The sequence below is a fragment of the Thermobia domestica genome, chromosome 1 (genome assembly GCF_964235325.1).
Source record: "Thermobia domestica chromosome 1, izTheDome1.hap1.1, whole genome shotgun sequence".
Lineage (NCBI taxonomy): Eukaryota > Metazoa > Arthropoda > Insecta > Zygentoma > Lepismatidae > Thermobia > Thermobia domestica.
In genome coordinates, this window is record NC_137454.1 from 108,726,900 (window position 1) to 108,753,997 (window position 27,098).

At 33.7% G+C, this 27,098-nt stretch overlaps 1 protein-coding gene across 1 annotated transcript in view; it reads right to left on the minus strand.

The window, feature by feature from the left end:
- The window catches only part of LOC145688105 (uncharacterized), a 97,589-nt gene that overhangs the window by 44,497 nt on the left and 25,994 nt on the right, over positions 1–27,098 (minus strand). The window contains exons 7-11 of the mRNA XM_081761855.1: positions 23,186–23,239; positions 18,713–18,797; positions 17,670–17,761; positions 16,416–16,689; positions 8,821–8,952 (exon numbers count right to left, since the gene is read on the minus strand). Coding sequence (XP_081617981.1) covers positions 8,821–8,952; positions 16,416–16,689; positions 17,670–17,761; positions 18,713–18,797; positions 23,186–23,239 — 637 coding nt within the window. The remainder of the gene's footprint in view (positions 1–8,820; positions 8,953–16,415; positions 16,690–17,669; positions 17,762–18,712; positions 18,798–23,185; positions 23,240–27,098) is intronic.

A 27,098-nucleotide genomic window follows, 5' to 3' on the forward strand; every position in this document is an offset into this window, starting at 1 on the left:
GCAAATCTTGACAGGTTACAGGTAATAATGTAAGGTAATAGGCGTGTAACTGTGTCTGATGTGTCGCCTACATGCGATACTGGACGTACTCAAATCCATCACATTGTTCACAGCGAAATCTGTTGGCAAGAATTAAGATACTTCTGAGATCACGAATGGAAATAGGACTCGACCATCTGATGGGATAGGAGTGCAAGGTCAATTGGTTCCTGATCACGGTCATCACAGCCTGTAAGATCTAAGTGCATACCTTTATTCCGGTTACCATGGCTCCATGAGTGACATGGGCGCAGCTCACTCGTCACAAAAATATTAAAAGTATCACAGTGCGCACGGAATAGTATACTAAACATGTACTTGAATAAAAGGGTGTTATATTCATGAATTCATTACAGAGATTATCTATATGTAACACTAGTGCTATACACTAAGCATATTGAAATTCACCACTCGTCACAAGGGGCCAAAGATCTCCAACCATGTGGTTTTGTTCTTAGAAGACAATACAAGAACCCACACAACATGGGACACTGAAGAGTACGTTCATTCTCTGAGATGATATAGGCTGAATCACTCGGCCTACAGCTACGGTCTTCCCCATCAGGCTTCCGTCTTTTTCCTGTATTGAAGTCAACACTATCAAGACATCACTTGCTGTAATATGTAGGAGATGCAACAGGCTAGGAAGAAGTTCCTCATATTGCTGGAGACTGATTCTTACTTTTATGTTTTCTTGAAGTAGATTTCATTGTATGACACCTGTATCAATTCCGATAACGAACTTGCAGAACAAAATATCCAAAATATCATATTTTGTTTTGATGTATCGGCTTTACTTGTAATAAGGCTCCTCTGTAAGAAAATTATGAAATTTACATCTGGAGTATCCTTCGTTGTTATTTCTCATTGTTTTCAAATGTTGATAAATTGTAAATTTTATAGTTTAAAGTAAAGCGCCTGAAAAATATCAAAACAGGAATTTTTGGAATGGTCCAAAATAAGTATCAAAATACTGTTTTCTTGGCTAATAATTAGTATTTCAAATAGGGGTAACAACATTTTTGAACGGCCAATAATTCGAATTTTCGTATTTTCTACGGAATAAGCACATCATACTGAACTAACGAGGAAGGTTCTTAGACCATGAGAGTTGAATTTTGATGAAAATTAGTGACAAGATTGAATTTGAGTTGCTAAGTAACGTAGTAATAGTCACCAGATGCGTAAGTGCTTCGTTGAACTGCTACACTGGCATCATCTTGAACTCCGGTAGGCAAAGTCCAAGACAAGTTTTCTGGCACAAAAGTGAAAAAGCTTTTGGAAGATCTGACCTCATCTTTGTAAACCAGGATAGGTCATCTAATTATGGGGTTACTTCAAGTGCATGATCAAAATTTTGAACTGTGCCATATTGAATTGCGGTAAAATATGATAAATGGCAAGCGGGTCAAGTGTGATATCAAATAGCAGTGGAATTTACTCCTGAATCCATTTTCGTAATCAAAGTTTAAACATTTCTTTTCACTTCAGACTTAAGAGCTCTCTCACCCAGTGGGACATATAAAAACTGTGTGAATTAGATTTGTGTTACCTTATGGTCCACAAATATACAACATGGCCCACAAATATACAACGTACCTCTGTAACGTATATAAAGGTGTCGTGAAAATTTTCTACTATTAAAGTTACGTAGAAAATAAAACCAGTTCTTCGTGTCTCGGAAAGACCTATATGCCCAGTACTGTTTCTACTCTGTTGTTATCAGCTAAAGACTATTTCCACCATGCTGAATCAGTATTAAATTCAAATTCCTTATTTACATTTTGTAATTGGAATCTTATTTTGTAACCACTGATAGTTTCGATATAGTTGGATGCACCAATAGAAATAATTGTAGGTAGAACATAATTTCGTCTCGTGGCAGGCACGCTTGACTTCGGTTCTCGTGGTCCCGTGATCGATTCCCTGTATGCTAGTGTGGTTCGGATTCCACTATAATCAGTAGGTCCACATCTCATTTTGCCATGTAGGCATAACCCTGGGAAGATAAACTAAAACCAAGCCAAAAATCCATTTTACGCAATTTAACATAGTCCATTATAGTGTAGTTTTTTCTACAATTTTGGAACCTTACACAAAGACACTCATTGTTGAAAAATATTGCGTTCTTTTCCAATACTCATACTTGAGCACCTATAAGTTTACGTGCATATTGCACAGTTAAAATACTTTAATCTATTTATTGCCAGTTTGTCTAAATAAAATCGATTTATAGCTGAATCATTGGACAATGAAGGGTATTTAAATTATCAGTTCTCAGCCGATTTTTACAAGAAGATACCCCTTGAAACATAGAATTCACTTTTCTTGTGTATGTTCTGCTATTAGTAATAAGAGAATGCATACACACCCGCTAAGAATAGATGACAATAAAGATTATTACGAGATTCAATACCAAGTTGCAACCCATAAAACAAGCCTCTTTCTTGCTTTTTCCTTCAATATTAAATTAGGATATTAAATAATATCTGCATCACTGCAACTTTAACAATTAAAAAAATCTGACTTATAATAAGGGCTAGGCTAGTTTTCTATCAAAACTGTGATAAATAACTAATTGTAGCATATGTTCCTTAAAGTTTAGATGGATTTATTATTGAAATCACGTAGTTGACAACTAAAGAAATTAATTTTGGCACTTGTTTATTTATTTGCTTTAACACCTACGAAAATTTGTTAAGAAGGAAATATTTAATTTAGAGAATTCATTTTTTCATATATTGTAATTGTGAATACTTTATGCCAGTCTTTTCCACTTCTTGCAATACCGCGATTTGCACATACGTTAGAGTCAGCCTGTATGTATAAATATTTTTGTAATACATCGTTGTTACACCTTAAATAGAAGTTAATGTCTCAATTGTACGCAGAATTGCTTCACACGATAAGTTTTCAACGAATCTCTATATGTTTATAACTTGCGAGCATTTAAAATAATGCGTAGGACTCATTTTTGTACTTGAAATACTGTATGAGAATATAGCAGTAGCGTAGAGTGCTATGAGACATTGAGACACTGTCTACCCTTTCAATTTAAAAGAACATAGCTTTAGAATTTCCTTATTAATAAGAACTAATATACATTTCACGTTGAAGAAAAATATAGAAATACTAGGGCCAGCGATAGCTTGGTTAATAAGAATAGTAGTAGAATCTTTCTAAATAATTTTACTTTTCAAAATTCGGGGAAAAAAAGTTATATCTCTGTCAAACAGGCTGCAGAGAGACAACAAGAAATTTATCTCAACGCGGCTGAAAAAAAGTACACTTGAAAGCGGCGCGCGCATGTGGCTGTAGCCTTCTCACTCGCTGAAACAACCTAGCTAAGAGACATTGGGCAAAACGTCTCAGTAGCAGTGATGCCATACTTAGCGAAATGATACCATTTTAAATCCAATATACTTGTCATTCTTCCTTTTAGATAATCAATCATATTTCAAGAAAAAGTATTAAGAAATAGAAGGAAATAAAAACTTAAATTAATAGCTAGCTTAAGAAAGTTTTATGGATACAGTAATTTATATAAATCTTTCACGATCTAGGTTCAGCTTCTGTTTAGTTGCAATACCAGAGTGTATCAAAACTGGGAAAGACAAAAGCAACAGCAGGAGGGTTTGTAGTCTGCTATTTTGTTGTTGCTTTTAAAATCGTTAGGGAAATTTGTATTTGGGTCGGTCTGAGTTACTTATTATGTGCAAATCAAATAATTGGAAATAGATTTACAGTACCAGTTATTATTAAATGGCATGCCTAAGCTCTCATGTAAAAATTAGTATTAACTTTAAAAATAGCCAATTTATGAGTTTACTTTTTGAATCAGGAATCGTGCAAAGCTAACAGGAAGATTATACATAAAAGTAAATTATTAATTCAATTTAATGTATTTAGTGTATATACCAAGATTTGTCAGAGTAAATTTATGTCGATATACGGGTTTCCTTTCGGAAATTATTATTAAAACCGCAAAACGGACTTCTATAATTTTATTCACTCAGAAGTTTTCATCAGGAAGTTAAAACCTTAAATTTAGAATTTTATTAGGTTCTGGATATCGATGCGATACTTTGCACCATGTGTCTACTCTTTCTAATAATAGATTTAAAATGAAATGAAATGTTTGAGTTCTACGTCGCACGATTATGTCGGCTGGGCTAAAGGAAGCTTTGATGATGAGAAATGAATGAAATGGTGGAATGAAGGAAGTGGGAGGAAACGGAAGAACCTCCACGAAAACCCCACACACGGTGTTTGTCCAACACAAAATTCACTTGGCGCGAACTGGGAACGAACCAAAAACCCCATGCACCACGACATATGTGGAGTATAAACATGTGTATTTCAGGTCACAACAGACGTCAAACTACCTCAATACTGATGTGAGGTTTTAAACTGCAAGTAATTCCAAATAAAGAAAATGGTCGGGTTAAATCGAAAAGTCTAAAGCTATTGCTATTATGGTATAATGTAAATGGAAAAATTTTGTAACAAGTATTTAAAGAGAAGCCTCGGTAGCTCAGGGGCAGGGCAGTCACCTCTGACGAGTAGGGTCACTGGTTAGATTCCAAATCTCCCCAAGTTGGTTTTATAGAGGACAAACACTGTGTGTGTAGATTTTCTTGAGATTCTCTCCCTCTTTCCGTCACTCCACCACTATCATCCAACTCATCATCATTTGCCTTAGTCTCGGAACATAATCGTGGTGCACTGAACTCTCTCTCTCTCTCTGTATATATATATATATATATATATATATATATATATATATATATATATATATATATATATATATATATATATATGCAGATGGTGATCAGAAAAATGGAAACAACTGACCAAAATTGCAAATAACCAGATTAATATGGTGTCGGGCCACCTTTCTCCTTCAGAACAACCTTGATGCAACGTGGGATGGAGCCATAGAGGTCGTGAATGGTAACAAGTGGAATTTTACATCATTCCTCGTGCAGGGCATCGGCCAGTTCTGTGAGAGAGGATGGAGGTGGAAATCGTCGCTGGAGTCGTCTTTCCAAGACGGACCACAGATGTTCAATTATGTTGAGATCTGGGGATTGGGCGGGCCAGGGGTGATGTTGAACTTTCTCCGATGTTCCTCACATCCCGATGTAGCCACTGCCGTCACACTCACTCCACATAACCGCGCACCAACAATTTGACCTCTTTGAAAATCTGAGAGGTCTCCCATTTTACACTACCTCCGTCTGCTGCAGCCACTGGACAGTGCTGTTCCACTGCGGTTGACGTAGTATGGAGACCGACCTAACACACCACCACCAGCAGTCCAGCGCTACGGGCGCCACGACACCACTGCCAACCCATACATCTGACGTGTTGCCAATTACAGGTGTTTCCATTTTTCTGATCACCATCTGTATATATATATATATATATATATATATATATATATATATACACTGTCTACCCATTGCGAAACTTAACGCTACGCTACTGGAATATAGTGAATTTTCCAAATATTTTATTCCGTATTTTGGAAAATTGACGAAGTAGACTTATTTTAGACTATTGTTAGGGTTTTTAGACATAGCACGCAGAATTTAGATTGCTTTTCTACAGGCAATTGTAACGTAGTTGTGCAGTGAGGTGTATGGTGTCTGTCTTCGAATGTCAAACGGTTGTAGTACAGCAATGTTGGTGGGGGGAGGCGTGTGACACGTGTATTTGTAGGATGCATTTGTAGGACAAGTGAAACATTCGTTCCGTACGTAAAATACGAACAATTAATCCGATGAACGTAGTAAACATTTTAAGTCATGAAGCGGTGGAAAAATATAGTGTTGAGAGTAAGAATGGAGTAGAAGATAAGACATTTGCAGATACATTGGTTGCAATGATAGCAAACAAAAATTGTGGTAAAGTTTCTCTAACAGTTAGTGACACAGTAGATGTAGACGCTGACGGAGAGTGAACTTGAAGATTCGACAAACGAAATGAATTTAGAACAGGTAACTAGTCCATCAATTAGTAAGAGTGAGCCTTCTACGAGCAAGTATGAGATGTCTTCTTCAAACCACACTAAATCTGAACGTGTACCGGAAGCAGTCGTCAAGAAATACAAATACACTCAAAAGGTGGTTGCATTATTGAAAGGAATAGGAAACCTAACACTGTTGAAGATTCAGCGGAGAGATTCAAATTCTATACGGCGTTTGTGTATAAGGTTTTGAAGTTCCATAACAAACCACCTCGTTCTCATTTCATGTAGCAATTGAAACACGGAGTACTAAGGTCATTCAACGTTTACTGCACTAAAGGACTTACGATTTATGATTAACATTTGAAGGCGTGGAAGTTACTGACAGCGAGGAATTTGAACAATCCATTCCGTGCTTCTCGTGGTTTCATTAATAAATTTTAAAAATAGCACAGGATTGGCACAACAAGGATTACTCAATTTGTAACGAAGAAAAATGTTCAAAACGAAGGTCAATTGCTTGATAATGTCTAAAATTTTGTGATTAAAATTAATAAGATAATACATTGGAAGCTGTACGACAGTGAATTTGTCTTTAATACAGATCAGTATACACTGTAGAAAATGAGGTGTTGAAACAGAACAAAATGACTACCGCCTTAGCGTGTTACTTGTGTGTTAATTCAGCACCAAGCACATCGTCTTCGAGCATATCAGAAATAACTCGTTACTACCTCAGAGAATTTGCATTGGTATTTATCATTTAATATGAACAAAGCTTTGCAATAAATATTTGGCACTTATGCCAAGTAACAAATGATGTTCTATGTTTTCTGTAATCGGTCACAATGTTATTGTTGTAAATCTGTGAATCGTCTAACAACAGTTACGTAGGGAACAGTTCTACCATCTTCTGTTCATACGTGCTTAGACACAAGAATAACAGATAAAGATAATAGATGAAAACACTCCTATCTGTGTAACTGTTGTCAGAGGATTCACAGGTTTACAACAATATTATTGTGACCAATTACAGAAAACATAGAATATTATTAGTTATTTGCCATAAATGCGAAATATATTTCGCGAAGCTTTGCTTATACCAAACAGTAAATAACAATGGAAATACCCACAGCCAGTAACAAGGTATTTCTGATATGCTGTGAAGGCGATGTGATTAGTGTTGAATTGACGCACAAGTAACACTCTAAAGTGGCAGTCATTTTGTGTTATTGTGTAGGTATCACGAAATGGCCTCTGGTAGAACTCTATCAGAAATAAGTGAGAAAAATACTGCAGCAGTCGTTCAGTCCTTTGCATCAGTGTCCCACGGCTCAGTGGTAGAGCGTTCACCTCCGGTACTTGAGGTCCCTGGTTCGATCCCAGCTCGCGCCGTGTGAACTTTGTGGTGGACAAACACCGTGCTCGTGGGTTTCTCGGGGTTCTTCCCGTTTCCTCCCACTTTTTTCATTCCACCATTTCACTCATCTCTCATCATCACCGTCTCCTTTAGCCTAACCGGCATATGCGTGGGACGTAAAACTTAAAGATTTCATTTCACTTTCTAGTAGTAGTTTCTCACTACTTTATGATGTATCTTTCTTGATTCTTAGTATAAAATAAAATATTTTCGATATATTACTCTAGTTAGTGTGAATTAATTGTTAAATTCCTTCATGTATTCTTTCGTACAAAAAGGTAAATAAAATAGATAACATGATATGCAACTGTACCAATGCTAATGATTTTGTAAAACAGAAATATCATTAAGTTTAATAACAAACAACTAACTACATAATGATTTTAGAAAACTAGAACACAATATATTGGAGATAGTAAATAGGGCATTTGTAAGGGAGTTTCTGAGTTATATGATTTCTTGCTACTTGTTGTACATGCGATTCCCTATTTCTAAAGCTAGCTTTGATAATTAATTAGCTTTTCTACACACTCCACCCCAGTCAAGGTTCTAACTTTCTGATTTTTGCAAGGAATCGAAAAGTTACATGTCATACAAATGTAAATGGGATCTATAAGTGTGCTTCTGCTATTCCAAGGTTATTGACATCTAATTTTACATATTTATTCCAAATATGAAGAATTTAATAAATTTCTTAAGAGTGTCACTGAGCTCGGTAAAAGATCTAGCTTCGTGACTATAGTATAAAGGATGGTGTATTGTATCGAAGAATATAATTGTAAAATGTACATATTCATCTTTGTGTTATAAGACTGGTTGACATATTGAGCATGTTGTAGCCACAATTCTAAATCGGCAACTATCTCTTTAATCTATATTAGTAATTTTACAAATTTATCATATCCTCTTTAGAACTACTAGATTGATGTAACTGATCATCCTGTCCCTAGTGCTCATGATATAGCCATGCATGATAAGTAAATTATTTCTATTCTTTAACCAGAAATCAGACAACACAAGGTTACTAAGCCAAACCATGCAGTGGCGGATCTAGTCCCGGGCCGGAGTCGTAGGCCTCTAAATTTTAGTGACAAAAATTAATTAACCTATTATTAACATTTTTTAAGTTAATAGTAGTCTCATGATACACCTACGATAGTCTGGATTCTGGCTGCCCCTCAGTCTTTACCTTTTTGATTCGCCTCTGAAATCATGCCATACATTTACTTATCAAAGTACATGATTTTAAAATTAAATACTTACTTTTTTGAGTTGTAAGTCTGATATACTAGTACGAAGTCAATATGAATATAGAAAAATGGTTGTATGATTATGTTGTATAGCAAACTAATTAACATACTATTATTAATATTATTTTACAAACTAATACCTCAGAATGTAATGTGGAGCTGTCGTCACATGCTTAAATCCATCAAGTGTGGAAAGCTTCAAATACTCCTGCATTGAGTTAGTGAATGCAAACATTGCTTGAAATAAGTAGTGTGTCATTTTTCCTTTTACCCTACGAAAAAATTTAATGCGATATTAAATTGCTTGTGAGCTAGAGTGATGCTGAAAGATAAAGCACACCATAAATATTTTGTTCCTTTCACAAGTTATATTCTTGCACGAGGAGAGAACAAGTTATGTTTTGGCTGTGTTGTAAGAAAGGCTCAAGGTGTGAATATTGTTATTTCCGAAAGTTATTGCATTGGTCTTAAATAGTGGGGCTACGTGAAACGTGAACTTGTAGTTTATGGTGGAATCGGAACCACCATCATGTGTTCCGTGGTCTTTCTTCTGAAAATATAGCCGGAGCTACATACAAGATAAGTGGATTCCTTAAATACAAAATCAGCAAATCTTGCTCGAACTGAGAAGAGTTTAAATTTATTTAAGCTATAAGGTTTTCTGTAATTCTTTAAATTGACTTGCATATAGAGTCTTCTGAAAGAGAAGTAGTTCTTACTTACTTTCAATACATACATTAATTACTACAACGTAAAAATTACAAGTGTTATTGTAATATGTTACCATACACTGTACGTATCGTGTAATAAATTATAACATTCACAATGTGACGGGACGTAGGACAAGTTGCTGTTAATCACATCTCTTGGAGAGGGGATAGTTTGCAGAGAATGGCCTGTTGTGTACGAGATTATTTATCATAACGGTATAAATTTGATTAACCGTTTAATTATTGGGAGTTTAATGGAGACGTCAGCAGCGAACCAATTGAAATGTGTTATTCTTCTACTGTGGAAATACTGTTGTATTTGGTTACAATTCAACCAATACAAGGGAGGTAAAAGAGGTAAAATCCATTCTATGTTGCTATTTCACAGAGAACATGCAAGGCTCTGTTTCTCAATATAAACCATTAAAATATCTTCGATTAAGACAAATTTTGTATATAGTTTCTCTATGATATTGGAAATATATGCATAACTTAAGGTTAGTCTCCCAAGAATGAAAGTCTGGTTTTCTCCCCTCTCAACTGTTTCAAAGATATGTTGCACGATAATATTTGTAAAAAAATCCAATTTTGAAGTAATAGATCAGACACTTTATTTGAGACTTCTCAATTATCCTGTTTGTAGGAAGTTAAAAAAATAATGAATAAAGTTATAGGTTACCTGTCCAAGATATCTTTCAAAGCTCCACAATAATTGTTCTAATTCACTAGATTTTGATAAAACACAATATACATTTTTTAAATATGTTAGTAAATAGGATTAAAATCAGTCTAGAATTAACGGTGAATTAAGCTCCCTCATCTGGGTTGAATTACTCTCCTTCCATTAATTAAAAACATCTTTATGATAATATCCATTACATGGAGTCGTACATTTTCTTTGTGATTCCACAATTGTTAATTTTGCATTGAATTGAAATTAGTAAATAATAAGGTATTGACATTATTCATCTGGAGCTTTTACAGTTTTACCAGTGATTCCAACTGTTTCCTGTATTTGGGAAAGATCGATTATGAGAAACAGTAAGAAACCTGACGTGGAATATTAGCAAAATATGCCAACAATAATGATGGTAAAGTTTTCTGTGTTTTATATACTGAAGATGACATTTTTGTGAATTGTGTTGTAAACGTATAAGTGTATACTTATGTAATAATTCAATTTAGATCATAAATGCTAGTTATATATTATTCTTGAGTCTTCTAGCTTCATAACATTAAAACATATGCCTGAAATATTCATTTAATAAAAAACAGTTTTTGAACTGCCTGAAGTGTGTGCACAATAGCATAGTCAAATACCAATAATCAACTGAATACGTAACACTTGTGAATTCATAAAATATACAAAACTTTTTGGTCAAATTGTACCTCTTTTCATACAACGCCCATATGAAATTTTGTCATGTGTGAATCAGTTCGTTATTGATATTCAAAGATTTTATACATGATAAGGAATATATAATTCCTTGATTTTATTTAATGATAGTAAATTCTCATTGTTTTGCTAAAATTACTAATAGAGTATAACTTAATATCTTCAAGTTTTGAAAAATAAATTGTTGGTTAACTTTAAATTTACATTGATTAAATTGTAATATTGAAAAGGATACGAAGTATGTCACACATGAAACTTAGTATATCAATTCTGTTTAAAGAACAGGAACATTCATTGTAAAGGTTTGGAGAAATTCGTTTGGATTAAGACAATATTTGCATTAGATAGTGCTATTGATTTAAGAACTAAACATTGTACATCATTGAATTAATTATGTAGAAGTGCATTTAATGACTATTATTCTTTCCATAGTAATATTGTGAAGAAATCAATGTGGATGTTGTAATACAAAACAATTCAATTACTAGAGGAAAGATGAAGGATGAACAGCATTAACTAATCCAGTATAAATGTTGTATTATTTGTGGGAATTGTAATGAAAATACATGAAATAAAGTTACAAATTTAGAAAAAAAGCATAGGCTTAGATACGTATCATTTTAAATTTTACATTCCTACTATTTTTATTTTACTTTTTTATGAAAAAGATTCTTTATCTCTATGGGAATATCGTTTGTAAGGCTATCGAAGTAATAGCCATGTGATTTTACATCTATGTACACTCCGACCCAATGCGAGCAACCTGAATATGATTGAGCTAAATTAAATATTAGTCCAATCGGTTGTTTCATAGTTACGATACGTTTCGTGATAGGGTATATTCCAGCAGCACTTACCCCTGTAATTTTATCATCAACCAATACTTTTAATGATTCGTCACTAAACAGGCTTGTAAGAATATATATCACTATTATTCACATACGTAAAACATCTGCACATAATTTATTATATTGTATTAAGCGGGAACAATGGGTCAGTGTTACTAAAAGCGATGTTTTTACGAACGCACTTGTAATCGTGAAATCCTAATGAAGTATTCTTAGGATTGTCTATTTCTTTTAAATGCATAATGTTTCTTTCAGGAATTTGTAGAAGGAAACACTTTCTAGTTACACTGTAAAGAATAGTAGCACTTAAACAATATTCTTGAAATATTTTAGTAAAATATGAATACTCTATGCCGCTAGTATCTAAGGCATACTATAATGCCATATATGTATATGCTATCACGTAAATAAGTGTCTGTAATTACGGTGGGCTCAGATATATATTTTGGCATATATGGTGCTTTAAATTTATAATTTCGAAGAAAAGGTACATCAAGATTTACAATAGCTAATTCTATTATAATAAATTATTCATTAGTATCGTGAAGTGCAGAGAACTGTTAAATAACCCTCATTCTATGCAATAACATGATTTGGAACGTGTTATCGGTATTTCTTTTTTGTTTACTGTGCTAACGAACCATATTCCGCGAACGCAATATATGTAAACATATCAATAAATATTCTAAAATTGATATTTTTATATCTATAGGTGAAATATATGGTGCGTGCTAGGTATAATTATCTATAGCACCCTTAAGGGAAATGGTAAATGCATAAGCAAGCATATCCCTATGGATACTCATCAAGAGTAAGAACCAGAGAATAATTTCAGTATCTGAGATCGGAATGTAGTAGTTTAGAAGATAAACTTCGTTTCCTTAAAATCGTAGATAACAGAATTTGGAGGAAATGACTTTGATTCTATTTGTAATTGCGGTGTGTTAAGGTATAATACATAATTTATGGTGAAGTAAGGTAACTAATTCATTGCGATCAAAATATATCCTCTTCAAGGCTGTGATGGAGACGAAACAAAAAAACTTAACATCTTAGGGAACCTTACCGAAAAAAATACGTAAGTTGAAAGACCTTTTCAACTTGAAGAAAGACCTTGTTTCTACTCCTATTAGAGATAGACTATGTGATCAAAAGTATTCGGACACCCCCCGAAACATACGTTTCTTATATTAGGTGCATTGTGCTACCACCTACTGACAGGTACGCATTATCACCATCGTCAGTAGTCATTAAACATCGTGAGAAAGCCCAATGGGGCGCTCCGCGGAACTCACGGACTTTGAATGTGCTCAGATGATTGGGTGTCACTTGTGTCAGAACTCTGTACGCGAGATTTGCACACTCCTAAACATCCCTACGTCTATTGTGTCTGATGTGATAGTGAACTGGAAACGTAAATGGACACGTACAGCACAAAAGCGTACAGAACGACCTCGTCTGTTGACTGACAGAGACCGCCGACAGTTGATGAAGTCGTAAAGTTTAATAGGCAGACATCTATCCAGACCATCACACAAGAATGCCAAACTGTATCAAGATCCACTCCAAGTAGAATAACAGTTAGGTGTGAGGTGAGAAAAACTTGGATTTCATGGTCGAGCGCTGCTCATAAACCACAAATTACGCAGTTAATGCCAATCGACGAATTGCTTGGTATAAGGAGCGTAAACATTGGGCAATTGAACAATGAAAAAACTTTGTGTGGAGTAACGAATCACAGTACACCATGTGTCGATCCGATGGGAGGGTGTGGGTATTGAGAATGCCCGGTGAATGTCATCTGTCAGCGTGTGTAGTGCCAACAGTAAAATTCGGAGGTGGTGGTGTTATGGTGTGGTCGTGTTTTTCTTGGGGGGGGCTTGCACTCCTTGTTGTTTTGCGTGGCACTCTCACAGCGCAAGCCTACACTGATGTTTTAAGCACATTCTCACTGTTAAAGAGCAATTCGGAGATGGCGATTGCATCTTTCATACTGCACGGCCTGTGACGGAGTGGTTACACGATCATAACATCCCTGTAATGGACTGGCCGGCACAGAGTCCAGACTTGAATCCTATAGAACACCTTTGGGATATTTTGGAACTCAGACTTCGTGCCAGGTCTCATCGACCTACATTGATAGCTTTCCTCAGGTCAGCACTCCGTGAAAAATGGATTGCCATTCCCCAAGAAACCTTCCAGCACGTGATTCAAAGAATGCCTGCTAGAGTGGAAGCTGTCAACAAGGCTAAGGTATTCAATTCTAGCAGTACCGATGGAGGATGCCACTAACTTGTAAGTCATTTTCAGCCAGATGACGGATACTTTTGGTCACATAATGTATTTTGTCCGTTTTACTCACTATTCGCTTATTTAATTGCATAGTTAAATACGCAGTTTCATAGAACAGACATACATTAGCGATTGCTTGTCAAGTGCAATTTTCTATGACATATTTTCAGCTGACATTAAACAAAATTCGTTTTTGCTATGGTGTAATTTTATGCGTACAATTAGTTTATTAGTAAGCAGATATCTAAACTTATAATATCAGTATGAAGCCCATATATTTCTAGGGTTTTACGTTTTCTACGTTATTAGTAAGTTTCCTAAAACCAGGATTACAATAATTTAATTTATTCGATTGCTTAGCAGCTGAATGCACATGCTTAATATGTTTGAGGAGCATCACAATAATAACTGTGTAATCTTTCAATTTGTGAGCGATAACGACAAGATTCGGATAAAGAACGAATTAAATTACCATCTAACGAAAAATAAATGTGTGTCATATAAGATTTTTTTACTGGAGCGACACTATCTTCATTACTTCAATATGTATCATCAGATTTTGTAGTTTCGCAAGGCATATAGAAATATTTAGTTTGAATAAATTGACGTGCTTCACTAGGAATAACAAGTTCTATGTGGCCTCCTGCTGGTAATATAGAAACTGAATGATCAGCATTCGTGGTTGCTTCAATGTTGCTCTGTGTCATTGGAATATAAATGAAATCGAAATAACTTCTGAAACATTGTGAATTATATGAATTAAGTAGAGCAATTATAAAATTATTTGTCTGGTATTTGCACTTTAACATTTTAGGATTAGGAATTAGATTTCTTTGCTTTCAGCAACTACAGAAAAGTTACAAGGCATGAGAGGTGAGATCCCTCGCTGACCACACTGTCCGGGGAATTGGAGTAAAGTTAACTGTGAAGGAGACTATAGTGCTGATAGTAACCCGGTATTTGCCTGGTATCAATTAGGAAAACCCCATTCACGATGGCTAGCCTCAAAGGCAATTATATTTTTCCACCGAGAATACCTATTGGAAAGCGAACTCAGGAACACTATCTTAAAATGGAGAACGTTAGTGACTACGCTGGGAGGGACAACTTTACTTCTTGTTTGTTTGCGGTGTAAAGTTTAGAACCGAAACAATAACTCGAGATTTAAGTTTGCTTTGCAGTCTCTTACTGTTACCTGTTAACAACTGTTCGACTTTACCCTTAAATTCTCACAAGCACAATAACAAATTCTTTAAGCAAACGATCATCTAACACATCACCCAAATTTTTAATTCGCTTTTATAATTCTTAATGACTCACAGCTTTTATATATTGTGTAAGAAATTATATCGGAAAATGAAGTAACCGTTTAGAGAGCTATATATTCCATGTTCGATTTACAATATAGGTCTTAAAATAAAGTATTCCACACCTAAATTGATAGCATACAGACCTTGATCTTACTAGTAGCAGAGCGTTTACAATGAAGTGTTACACACAATATCCATTAGTAGAGTGGATTGTTTTGACCAGCTTGATCTTTTAATAATATTTCGTTTGTTATAACAATACTCTGCAACTGGCAATAACGAATATCATAAAATATTAATATTTCATCTTTCCAGCATTTAATTTCATATATTGTTAGTATGTGCTGTAATTGAGCTTTTGTAGCACTAGCACCTAAAACATGATATTTCTAAGATATTTGATATATGTAACTATTATCTACGTATGGTATTTTATATCAACGACGTTCTAAAACTATATCTAACTTTTTTACAAAAAGCTTCATTGTACTGCTAAGGCTTGTGATAAACTATTGTACTGAAAATCAATTCAGAGTGTACAATAATTAAGAAATTAAATGTTAAAAATCATAAAACTTGAATTTATTCACATATTTAATAGTAAATTATTATATTAACATCCACTTATAATTTTATTTTTTAAGTTCTGAAGTTTTGAATTTATACCATATAATATTTTTCACCTTCGATAATATTATAATGGAATATGTATTTCATTTAATTTTACGTACCCATCTGATCTTGATAATCGAATATAGTATTTAACTTTTTAATCAAGTATGTTGGATAACTTTTAGGACACGTTCAATATTACCGTTTGAAACTAATGCAATGTAGAGAATATGACCAGTAATTTAGAATTAATTTTTAAGTGGAGTGTCGTGATGGAGGTTCCGAAACCATATGGTAACTTTAACCCGTGTTGAATTTGTTCAAAGTCAAATAAATTGATAATTAATTTAGCATTATCTTCGTATTTAACATTTGATTTGGAGTGTTGATTGGCGCACTACACACTCAAGTATTACACAAAAGCATTATAACAATTTTTCAACAGCAGAGAATTCTTAAATATATAGTAGATAGTAGAACTCCTTTTTAGAACTAACATCCATACAAAACGGTTCAAAGTACTAATATTAATATTAGCTTAATTACCTAGTTAAGTTGGACACGTACCTCCTTTCATAGGAGTGTTCCTTCGTTGAAAATATATTTGGATTTCTGGAATTACTTTTTACAATACTGAATGGTTCTACGTATGTGATGTTTTTGTGTCTTCTTGACATTTGTTTACTCAATTTGACTTGAACCTTCCGTGTTACGTTCTTGACATTTGAAGAGCATTTATTCCAAATTATTCTTATAATTTGAATACCAAAAAGATAGAATATTTCGACAACTGAGAGCAAACTACCTCCGAAAAACAAACATCCAAATCCTCCAAAAGAAACTGAAAAGAATCCAGAAAATGTAACCTTTTAGTTTGAAAGGGTAAACATCGTAGCCATTTTAGGAGTTCTAGATATTACTAGATAGGATTCTAGATAGAAATCTTTAGTAAACTAAATCTTGAATTAATTAATAACAACGCGTTTCATTTGACTGTTAACCTTTCTGTAGACTGATATCCATTTTGTAAAGTAACCCTCCGTGGCAAGTTTGCCTGGTGGCCTGCTTTTTATCCTCAGTGAAAATTCCTTTTACTTCACAGTCGTTCAAACGTGTCTCAAAGTTTTACCCAGTTTATGTCACATGATACTTTGCCGAAGATGACCAAAATACTTCACTAAAGAATACAGACGTGACACAACATCGTTAACAGACTACATCCTACTCCAAATTGAGCTGTCTTCACATTTAATTAAGTTTCGCTTACAATAACGTACAGAAAACATTTGTAAGAATCAGCGTACGTATATGAAACATTAACCCCTCTTAAAATTTTCATTTATTATGAAAATATTAGCACAAATCAACAGTTTGGTATACGTATGACATTTCATGTTCCGAATTATTTACATGACATGTTTTCTTCTTTCAAAGCTACAAGAAACAGACAAAAAAATTGGAAAGAACATCATTCATTACATTATTTAGTAAGCAAGTGTTTATGCAATACATTTATAATGTGTATACTTAGCCTTACCAGATACACTTCAGCGCCTTGCTCATTTTTCGCTTACTATCAATAAAGATAATAGCAGATACTTAATAGCATTTAATAGAATTAAAATGCAGGTTCAATTGTGCTACTTGCGAATTTATACATCCATATTTCCACATATGAACACACCTAGAATAAATGCTTATGCTTGATCGTTATTTATTATTCGGAGATATATCCACTCTACACAGGGCTGCTAATTATTGTTAATAATTGTTATCGATATTAACTAGAGTTACTGCTTAATATTATAAATATTGTTTTACCTAACATTTCAAGGTCCCCATACAATACATCACGTTTGAATCTCATCTTGGGAAATTCTGCCATTGTGAGTATTATTGCAGGAAAACCATGTCTGAAAAGAAAAACAATACTTTTTGTACGTTCATTTGGAAAGGTGGCAGAAATACAATTGTTTTTGTTTTAAAATGATATTTATTACCGCAATATTTACTGAGGGGTGTTGTAATTAGTTGTAAGTTTTAACTAACACATGCATTAATGTTTAATCTACTCACTAATATTGTTAACTGAGCTATCAATTATTTTTCCAGCTGAATTTTCTGAATTTGCTAGCCATTACAGCGAAGTGCTTTATTCACAGATGGAACCTTAATGCTACAGTCGTATGCATCATCACAACATATACAAACAACAAACGTTTTCATCAAATGAACACAGCAAAATATACAAGTTAATGAAAAATTACTTACTACTGTCAAAATTAAATTGTTAGTAGTTGAAATGCAAACATTTTATAATCATTTTGTGCAATATATGTGTGCAAGGAAATATAGAGAAAAATATGTACGTTAGGTGTAGAAAAATATGTACTCAGATGTACGTTAGGTGAAAGTAATACACACACACTAGCAAGAATATATATCACAAACGTTTTAAAGCTTCAATTATTTCAATTAAATTTCAATTTTATAGTTTTGGCAATTACATAAAGTCTTTTTGGTTCATTTGCTGTAAATTTTGTGTTTTTTGAAATCGAACCTAACTTCTATTTTGTAAGTATGCCTAAAAGCAACATCAAGTATTTATAATGGCGATATGAAAATCGTCTTCAACTCAGTGGAGACTCCAGAGTTGGCAATATGGAAGCAACCAGTTTTCCACTAACAGCACATGATTATCTATTTTAGGGCAATGTTCTTTAGAAATATATGACCTGTATTTTGAAACCCAAAATTCAAATAATACTTTAAAATCACAAAATGATATGTTTAAATACACACCAAGGTAACTCTTTTTACTGGAATTTTTCAGTGCTTTAAAATTAAACAGTTAATATACTAACCTTCCTGAAGCCATGAAATTGGAGTCAAAATTAAATTCCTCACATGCAGCTAGACAGTGGCATGATTTCCGAGCACGCATTTTCTCTGGAAAATATGTAATTTGTTCTAGATAATTATATTTCAATATGTAGATCTATAAATCATTACAGTCACTAATTTTGAATATTGATGGTTTTTAGTTCACTATATTCAAAGTATTGTGAAATACCACGTGAGCAAACGTAAATAGAAAGATTTGATTTAGTGTTATAACATTATGCTATGCTTATTGAAATAATTTTAATTACACAATCCAACGTTTTGAGATAAATTTTCTGAAGACTTGAATTTTCTTCTGTTTTCATAATGTGATGATGCTGATTACAAAAATGATTTTTAAAGTTAGCACATCAGATGTCTCCAGAAAAAGCACCCAAACACAGGGAAGTTACATAATATATACACTTTTCTATATATTTTTAATAATATATATATATATATATATATATATATATATATATATATATATTTGAAGTTTGAGATATACAGAATGTCCAGGGTAATTTGAAATCAGATATTTGCATAATTTCCCAAATATAATCATTTTCTCTGTGTCGCATTTACTTTTTAATCTACACCTTAATTAGACATACAAGTGTTGGCATCTTCATACACATAGTTATTGTATGAACTAAAATAGAAACCCCTCAGTATCAATACTCAATTTTTGCTTATGAACATTTAAAGTTCTATGTTAAATATCTAAACTTATTTCTCCAATGGTTTAACCCTCATTGGTGTTCTTTGTAGTTCTTAAAGTAGCAGGAGTAATACTGATACACATATTATACCAAATACATTAAACAACTTGGTAATAACTACAGGATCAAAATACATGTAACACAGATGCATAAATGAAAGTATTTCCGTGGTTTGTGACACCTACCGATGCAATAACATTTGCGTCTCAAACACACACATAAAACATAAATCAATAAACGAAGCCAGTTCAAAACTAAATAATGCAAAATCTCAATACCTTTGCAGAAGTCAACAAAAATTAGCAAGCATATTAACATTCCACTTTCCCTGAAATGTTTTCCCCGTGAGTTTAATTGTCTGGTGGAATCTCTCTCCGTGTTCCTCACTGAACTGGCCCAAGTTACTCGGGAAGTAACTCAAGTGAATATGCAGCAAATGTAGCTTCACACTCATGTTACATCCCAATCATCGGAAGTGCAGTAACATATCACTGACCAGCTCTTCGTAGTTCTTAGTCTTTTTATTACCCAAGAAAGTATTGACTACATCTTTGAAATTTGCCCATACAAACAGTTCAACTTATCTGCTGCCCTGTAAATAATCCGCCCTTCAGTTTCTCCTGTGTTAATTTTGGAAACATGTCACTAATGTATTTGAAGAATGTTCCATTTTTGTTCACAGCCTTCACGAATTGATTCGAAACCCCCAACTTTATATATAAAGGCGGAAGTAACACATTAAAATGTTACACTAAAGTTATTTTGGAGAACATTTTTTTTTCATTGGAGAAGAATGTAGTTCTGGTTGGTCACAGCTGTGCACTCAATGAAGGGATTTTGTCCTGCTTTCTCATTCACAATAGGAAGCACATTAAGCAAGACACTTTTGGGTAACTAGACTCGACCAATAACCTTGAAATCACACACAAAAGCCACATGTGTTCACCACTACTACCGAATGTTCGACAAGGAAAAATGGAAATGTGTTTTCGTTTTGAAGAAGAACTTCTAGACTTATTTTATTGCAGTCTTGGTACAATCACCAATCAGCAACATTATATTTTATCCCAAAGAGATGCATTTAACCATTTTCATTTCAACAGTATACCTCTGAAAAGAAGAACAAGAGATTTGGTTGGCGATGCTTGTACCATGCAAAATTTGCTCACGGAACGAGTAAGTTCTTTGACTTCAGGGTACAGCAAACAACTTGTCTCTTTCCTTTCGATAAATTAACATTCCTGATTAGGTTGTTGAGTGCACTCTGTGTTCAAACAGTTTAAACTGATGACTGCTTTTAGTAATCTCTACCGGTACATAAACATCGGATGATGTTTGACCTTCATCTTCCATACTAAGCTACTGTTACATTGGTCAGGTTGTACAGGGATGGGCAAATGTTCATGTGGGACAGATCTAATTGCTGACGGAAGGTTGGAATAGACAATGTTCTTTCTAGTTTTTGTACTGTGCCCTTTAGCTTTCACAAAACAAAAATGGCAGTCAGTGCTATGATCTCTCTGATGTCTCCAAGCCATAGGTGTAGCGAACTGCATAGACTTCTAAGTACCAGTTACCCACAGTCATAATCCCTGAACACAACACCGATACACAATGTGAGGAGCGAAACTCTTGGCTTGGTCACCGATATCCATATCAAAGTAATGCTCGATATGCTACATGCACAAACTTACTTAACTTCTGTCTCTGTTTCTCAAGATCAAACCTGCCACAAATATAACAAAATGAATCTGGGTGTTTTATACAACCTCGATTCGATGTGATAGAAACGTGTTCTTTCCTAACAACTGCAAAGCAAAACCCTAAAGCGCTGCAGAACAGACAACAAAACTTCCACACTCGACTTATGACTGTCTACTACATTGTTTTCACCTGACTTCTCTGCGTTGCCTCATTTTGCACGATTGCCAAATGTATGTTTCGTATGCACCAACCACTATAATTTGATTCATTTTTTTAAAAAAATGTTGGCTGATGAGTAGGCCTGATGTGCTCGGGAAGAACGGATCACGTATTTGAATTCAGGAGGAAAAATGGCACAGAAATTGTTTTCAGAAATTACAATCATGATATGATATTTAAATAATATATTATAACTTTATTACAACTTTGTTATAAGAGTAATACCCATAAGTAATAAGTATAAACTTGTTGCATTTCTCTCGTAATGGTTTTACTTAAAAGTGCTACTGGATTTAATTTGAAGAAAAGTACATAAGGCACGATATTTATCCGGAGCAGAAACATTATATCAACATTTAACCTTATATGTGTAGCTATCAAGATAATTAATTGCATTTTCAAAAATCACATACATATTACACACTTGTCTTAAAATTACAAATGTGAAAACAATGCTAATAAGACTAATATATGAAATCTAAATCTAAATTTTCAAAAATCACACACATATTGCACACTTGTCTTAAAATTACAAATGTAGAAACAATGTTAATAAGACTAATATATGAAATCTAAACCTAAATTCTAAAATCTAAATTCTAAAATCTAAATTTTGTTTTCAATATTACTTGTTTGCTATTTTTGCCTCGAACTTTAGAGTGTGATTCTACATTACCATTACCATTTACGGCATGTTTTATCATTATTTACATGTATTACTTATATTATAAAGCATAATAATCAGATGTTAAAGCTATTAGTACCATGGATCTAGATTCAGATTTGAAATCATACAGTAAAATCATATCGTATCTATAAAAGAAATTTAAAAGTTTGTCTTACAATCGTATTTTAACGGTTATTATTATAGCACGTTTTTGTATTTATGCATATAAAAAATAACTAAGAAAGGAATGATACAGTATTAATTTATTTAGTATGTAATGAAAGGGAAAGATATTAAAATACGTATAAGAAAAGACTGAGTGAATATATTTAAACTTTTGAAACATAGCAACTATTTTATATCTTAACTTAGCAAACTGCAAATCTGTTAATGCCAGTTCATATGTTATAATATCTTAGTTATCTCTCTAACGAAACTTTTACTTTAATGAACTGAAAGGAACGTAAATAAAATTTCGCAATAGAATACTTCTTAATATATTTCTTTTCTTAATTTTATGTTGAAAACTTTTTTACCTATCATCATTCATCATATCTTTTTCCTATCTCAAGAAAGCTAAACTTTCCTATCCACTACGTTTCTACTTAATAGGAGCCGTAGAATTCAACATGCCTAACAGTGGGTTTTATAAAAGCTCTCCCTGAATGAACATGAAGGTTTTTGACAAGTAATCACTAACGATTTGCTGATGAACGGAGATTACTGAATTATTTGTTTTCCGACTTCCGAAGTTTCCAGGAAAGTTTAAGTAGTTAAGCCTTTCCGGGTTAGCTGCCCTAGTTATGGATTTCTTCTTAAATATCTCTAAAATTATTTTGTAATCCTATAAAATTTTAAGACTTGTTAAACTGAACGAGGAGTTAACAGTTACACAAACGCAAATAGAGAACATTGAACTTGCTATTCAAAATATTGGACAGAATTAAGAGTTAAAATTATGTTGAATTCATGGACGTTTAGAAAACTAATATAATTAAACTGTCTTTATAGTAGATTTTCTAACAAAGGACAACAGCAATATTGTACATGTATCTATTCTTAATAAATAAATCAAAATGCAAACTTAAAAAAGACAATATGAACACTGCAAATAATATAAGTGTATTTCAGAACGGGAATACCTTTCAAGCGAGCCACGCAGGCTAGTCCTTTCACATCACAAGCTTTGTACGGTCCTGCAACAGTGAACAATATTTATGTAGTAGGTACGTAACTCTAAAAATGAATTGTAAGTAAAAATTAATGTTTTAATATTTCATCCAATTATTCCTTCATATGGTACCTTTACACAGATCAATAAAAGTGAACATCATGTGAGAAACATGTAACTTCTGGGTAAAGGATCTTCGACGTACAGGTCAAAAGTGTACTTTCAATACGTATTTTTACAACATTTATACGAAACGAACTATACGAAATTCTAAGTTGTTTATGATTCTCTTGTAATTCACGTTTAACAATTCTTCGAAACATTTTGCAAAGTTTAACAACATTTATATTTCAATATGTCTTGTACTTACAATTTACTATGTTCCTTCACTACATGGAAGACTAGAGCTCGGGACAGATCTAGAGCTCGGGTGTCAATAAGGTGATGAAGGATTAACATTCAGAAAGTTAGTGAATTTATTTCCGATATATAAATAAATGCACAGAATACTAATTTAATTCATATATAAATATTATACCTGGACCAGAATTCTAACGGATTAATAAATTCTTCCATTTCTTTCGAGCGTATCTTACTTGATATGAATCCATCGAATTACTAAGACTTATACATAAAATGGCAAACGATAATCTTTAAATTTTCAGTTAACTGAAAAGAATGTTCAACATTCACCTGTAGTGCAAACCATGACACTTGTTACCCTTAGTATTTGTAACTACAATTCTAAATTAAACTTCCTACATACAGTTTTGTTGCCCAATTTCAACCAATTCCAGTTGATAATTCAATTTCTCCGGAATACATACACAAACACACACACACACACACACATACATATGCACCGCACTGCTACCAAACACAATGGAATGCAGTATATATCACTTGTGGACTAACAATTTGATGTGGATGACTTCGATCGGTGGCAAGTTGTTTGGAACGAAGGTGTGGTGCCAGTATATCCCTAACAGGAATGCTTATGGGATGTGTAAGGACTGCAGTTTCAAGGGTGTATCAATAGTGGCTCACAAACGATCAGAAATCCACCAGACTATCCACTTGGACCACATTGAATGCAAGAGGTAAGCAACAAGTAGCATCCATGGAACCTCAACTCTCATGTGACAGTCGCACAATTCACCTATCAGTACAACAGTAGATTAACACGACCATCTTCAACCATTACCGTGCGACATACCTTACATCGAGCGAATTTCATACATGTAAACCAACACAATTACCTATGACAACACAGCAACATCGACTATTACGGCTAACATGGAAAAAAGCAAGGCGTCCTTGAATTATGAATCAATCAAAGAAAATTGTATGGAGCAACAGTCAAACTTTTCATTTAATTATGCAGATGAATTTGTTAGGATCTGGCATAAACAGTATAATTGCACCAAGGGACTTCAACAGGTTGGTGATGGTGTTGTTATCTGGGGAGCAATCTCTTGGTATTTTCTATTGTCAATAGTCATCATTTACCATAGTTTGTGGTCAAACGCTTCGCAATATTCTAGCTGATCATTTGCATCCATATCTCCTGGGTAATTTCTTGATAATGGTATAATATCCCAGCAGGATAACGGAATGTATCATCGGTTTGCAATGACTACAAATGATTAGAAGAGTGTGCCTTTTACGCTAACGTGTCGATGGCCAGCATCCATTTCAAACAAGCCCCCATTCACCACACTCTTTAAAATATATCTACCTCCAGCACTGCTGTGTCCTCCCCCAGCCCTCTATTAACTTCATGAGATTCATTTCTTAAATTTACTCCTCGGACTCCATTTATAACTGCGAACACATATAAAACAAAGACTAGTATTTTCTATAGAATCACAAAATTTACCGACATCCCCTCCTCGGCCCTCCCCTACTTTTAATGACATGTTCGTTTCTGATTCCCACTCCACATTTATACACATGAACTCCTTGACAACTACCACTACATACCTACGCAAAAACGAGAAAGAAGAGTTGCTTAAGTTGTTGTGTTATTCACAAGCAATTGAAGAAGCCACATTTGCAACAATATCACAAAAGTGCAACACCAATCTTAAAATCCAACATTAACAAAGAGCTTGAAATGCTGTTAGATTAATTCTTATGTTTTATTATAAACAATGGAATGAACCAAATAGACAACAGAACAGGTATGCTAGCAATTGAAAGATTTTACAACACATGTAAATAAAGGTTTCTGCTTTTCAGTAATATACTTTGGTCCCCTTCTCTAGCCTCCCCTCAACAAGTGATACGAACACACTCTTGCGCAACCGAAGACTCAGCACGCAGGCACCAGTTTTGGGAGTGCTCAGTGCTGTTGTGGACGTCTTGTTTACGTGTTAATTTCTATCATGTACAATGTTAAGGCAATGTTTAAGGCTATGGAAAGGGCTGAAGTGGTTATCCTATTTGTTAGTAGGCTATCTCTGCAACAGGCAGCGACAGAGTACCATAGACATCATCCAGACAAACCAGTTTCATCCTGGGAACTAGTGCATGTCGTACTAAAACGGTTCCAAAAGATCGGTGGTGTTGAGGATACTCCCCGTCCGGGAACTGCTCAGGAGAAACAAGTTCATGAGGAGAAACATTACATTTTCTAAGCGTATGGTGAATGGGGACATGTTTCATATAGAGCCTTGCTATCAACACGTTATAGTAAAAGACAGTCACTTCATTCGCTTAAGTTATGGGTCCAGGTAAATGACAACGTTACATATTCATCTAACGTTGGGTTCATAAAGAATGTACAGTCCAAATGGCTCATCCGATTTAGAAAAAAATAAATTCTTAATTTTAGAATTACAACATCATATTTGCAAACGATTTCCCCTCTTACATTTTGTTGTAATTCTGATAATTACAGAATTATTCTGACAGGAAACTTTTGAGACACCCTGTTTATACATTTTACGGTGGAACAATTACTATAGTAATACGATATTTTCTATGTTTTTAAAAATAATTGGTTTCATTATTTCATTTAAAATGTACAGTAGTTATAATTATTGTTTTTACTAACTTATGCATACCTGATATGTTGATATTGGAAATTAATACTATGTTACGAAATTGAATTTAAAAAACTGTAAGCACTTGTGAAGTACAACGTAAGTTCTAAATGGTTTCTGATGGTTGCTGAAATATGTTATAGTTCCTATAAGCTTCTTTTCTTCAGCAAAGCATGGTTACACACACACACAAGCACACACACACACACACACACACACATATATATATATATATATATATATATATATATATATATATATATATATATATATATATATATATATATATATATATATATATATATATATATAATATATATATGTCCTGTTTCAAAAAGAATATACGTATTTCGAATGCATATATTTATTATATTTTAAGACATATGAATATGAAATTTTACACACATATTCACGAATCTCTGAAGTTCAAATTACAGTTCAAAGTTAAAATTACAGATGTTTAATATATCCTCCATTAGGCGACATGAACAATATCACATCAATACTCAAATTCCTCCCATACTCGGGCAAGCATGTCCTGCGTCACTGATGTTATGGCAGTACGAGTCGATAGTTTGGACAAAACAATATTTCCTAATACGTATATTCTTTTTGAGACAGGGCATATATATATATATATATATATATATATATATATATATATATAGTCAAACAACTTTCGTATGTGACCTCTATTGTAGCATTCAATTTGATAAAGTGATTATATGTAAGATCAGCACATAGCAGCATTTGCAGTTTTAAAGTTAGGTTCATAATTTTGATTACATTAAAACTTACTTTACGGAAAGTTTGATTGTAGTTTAGTAAGTCTGTTCA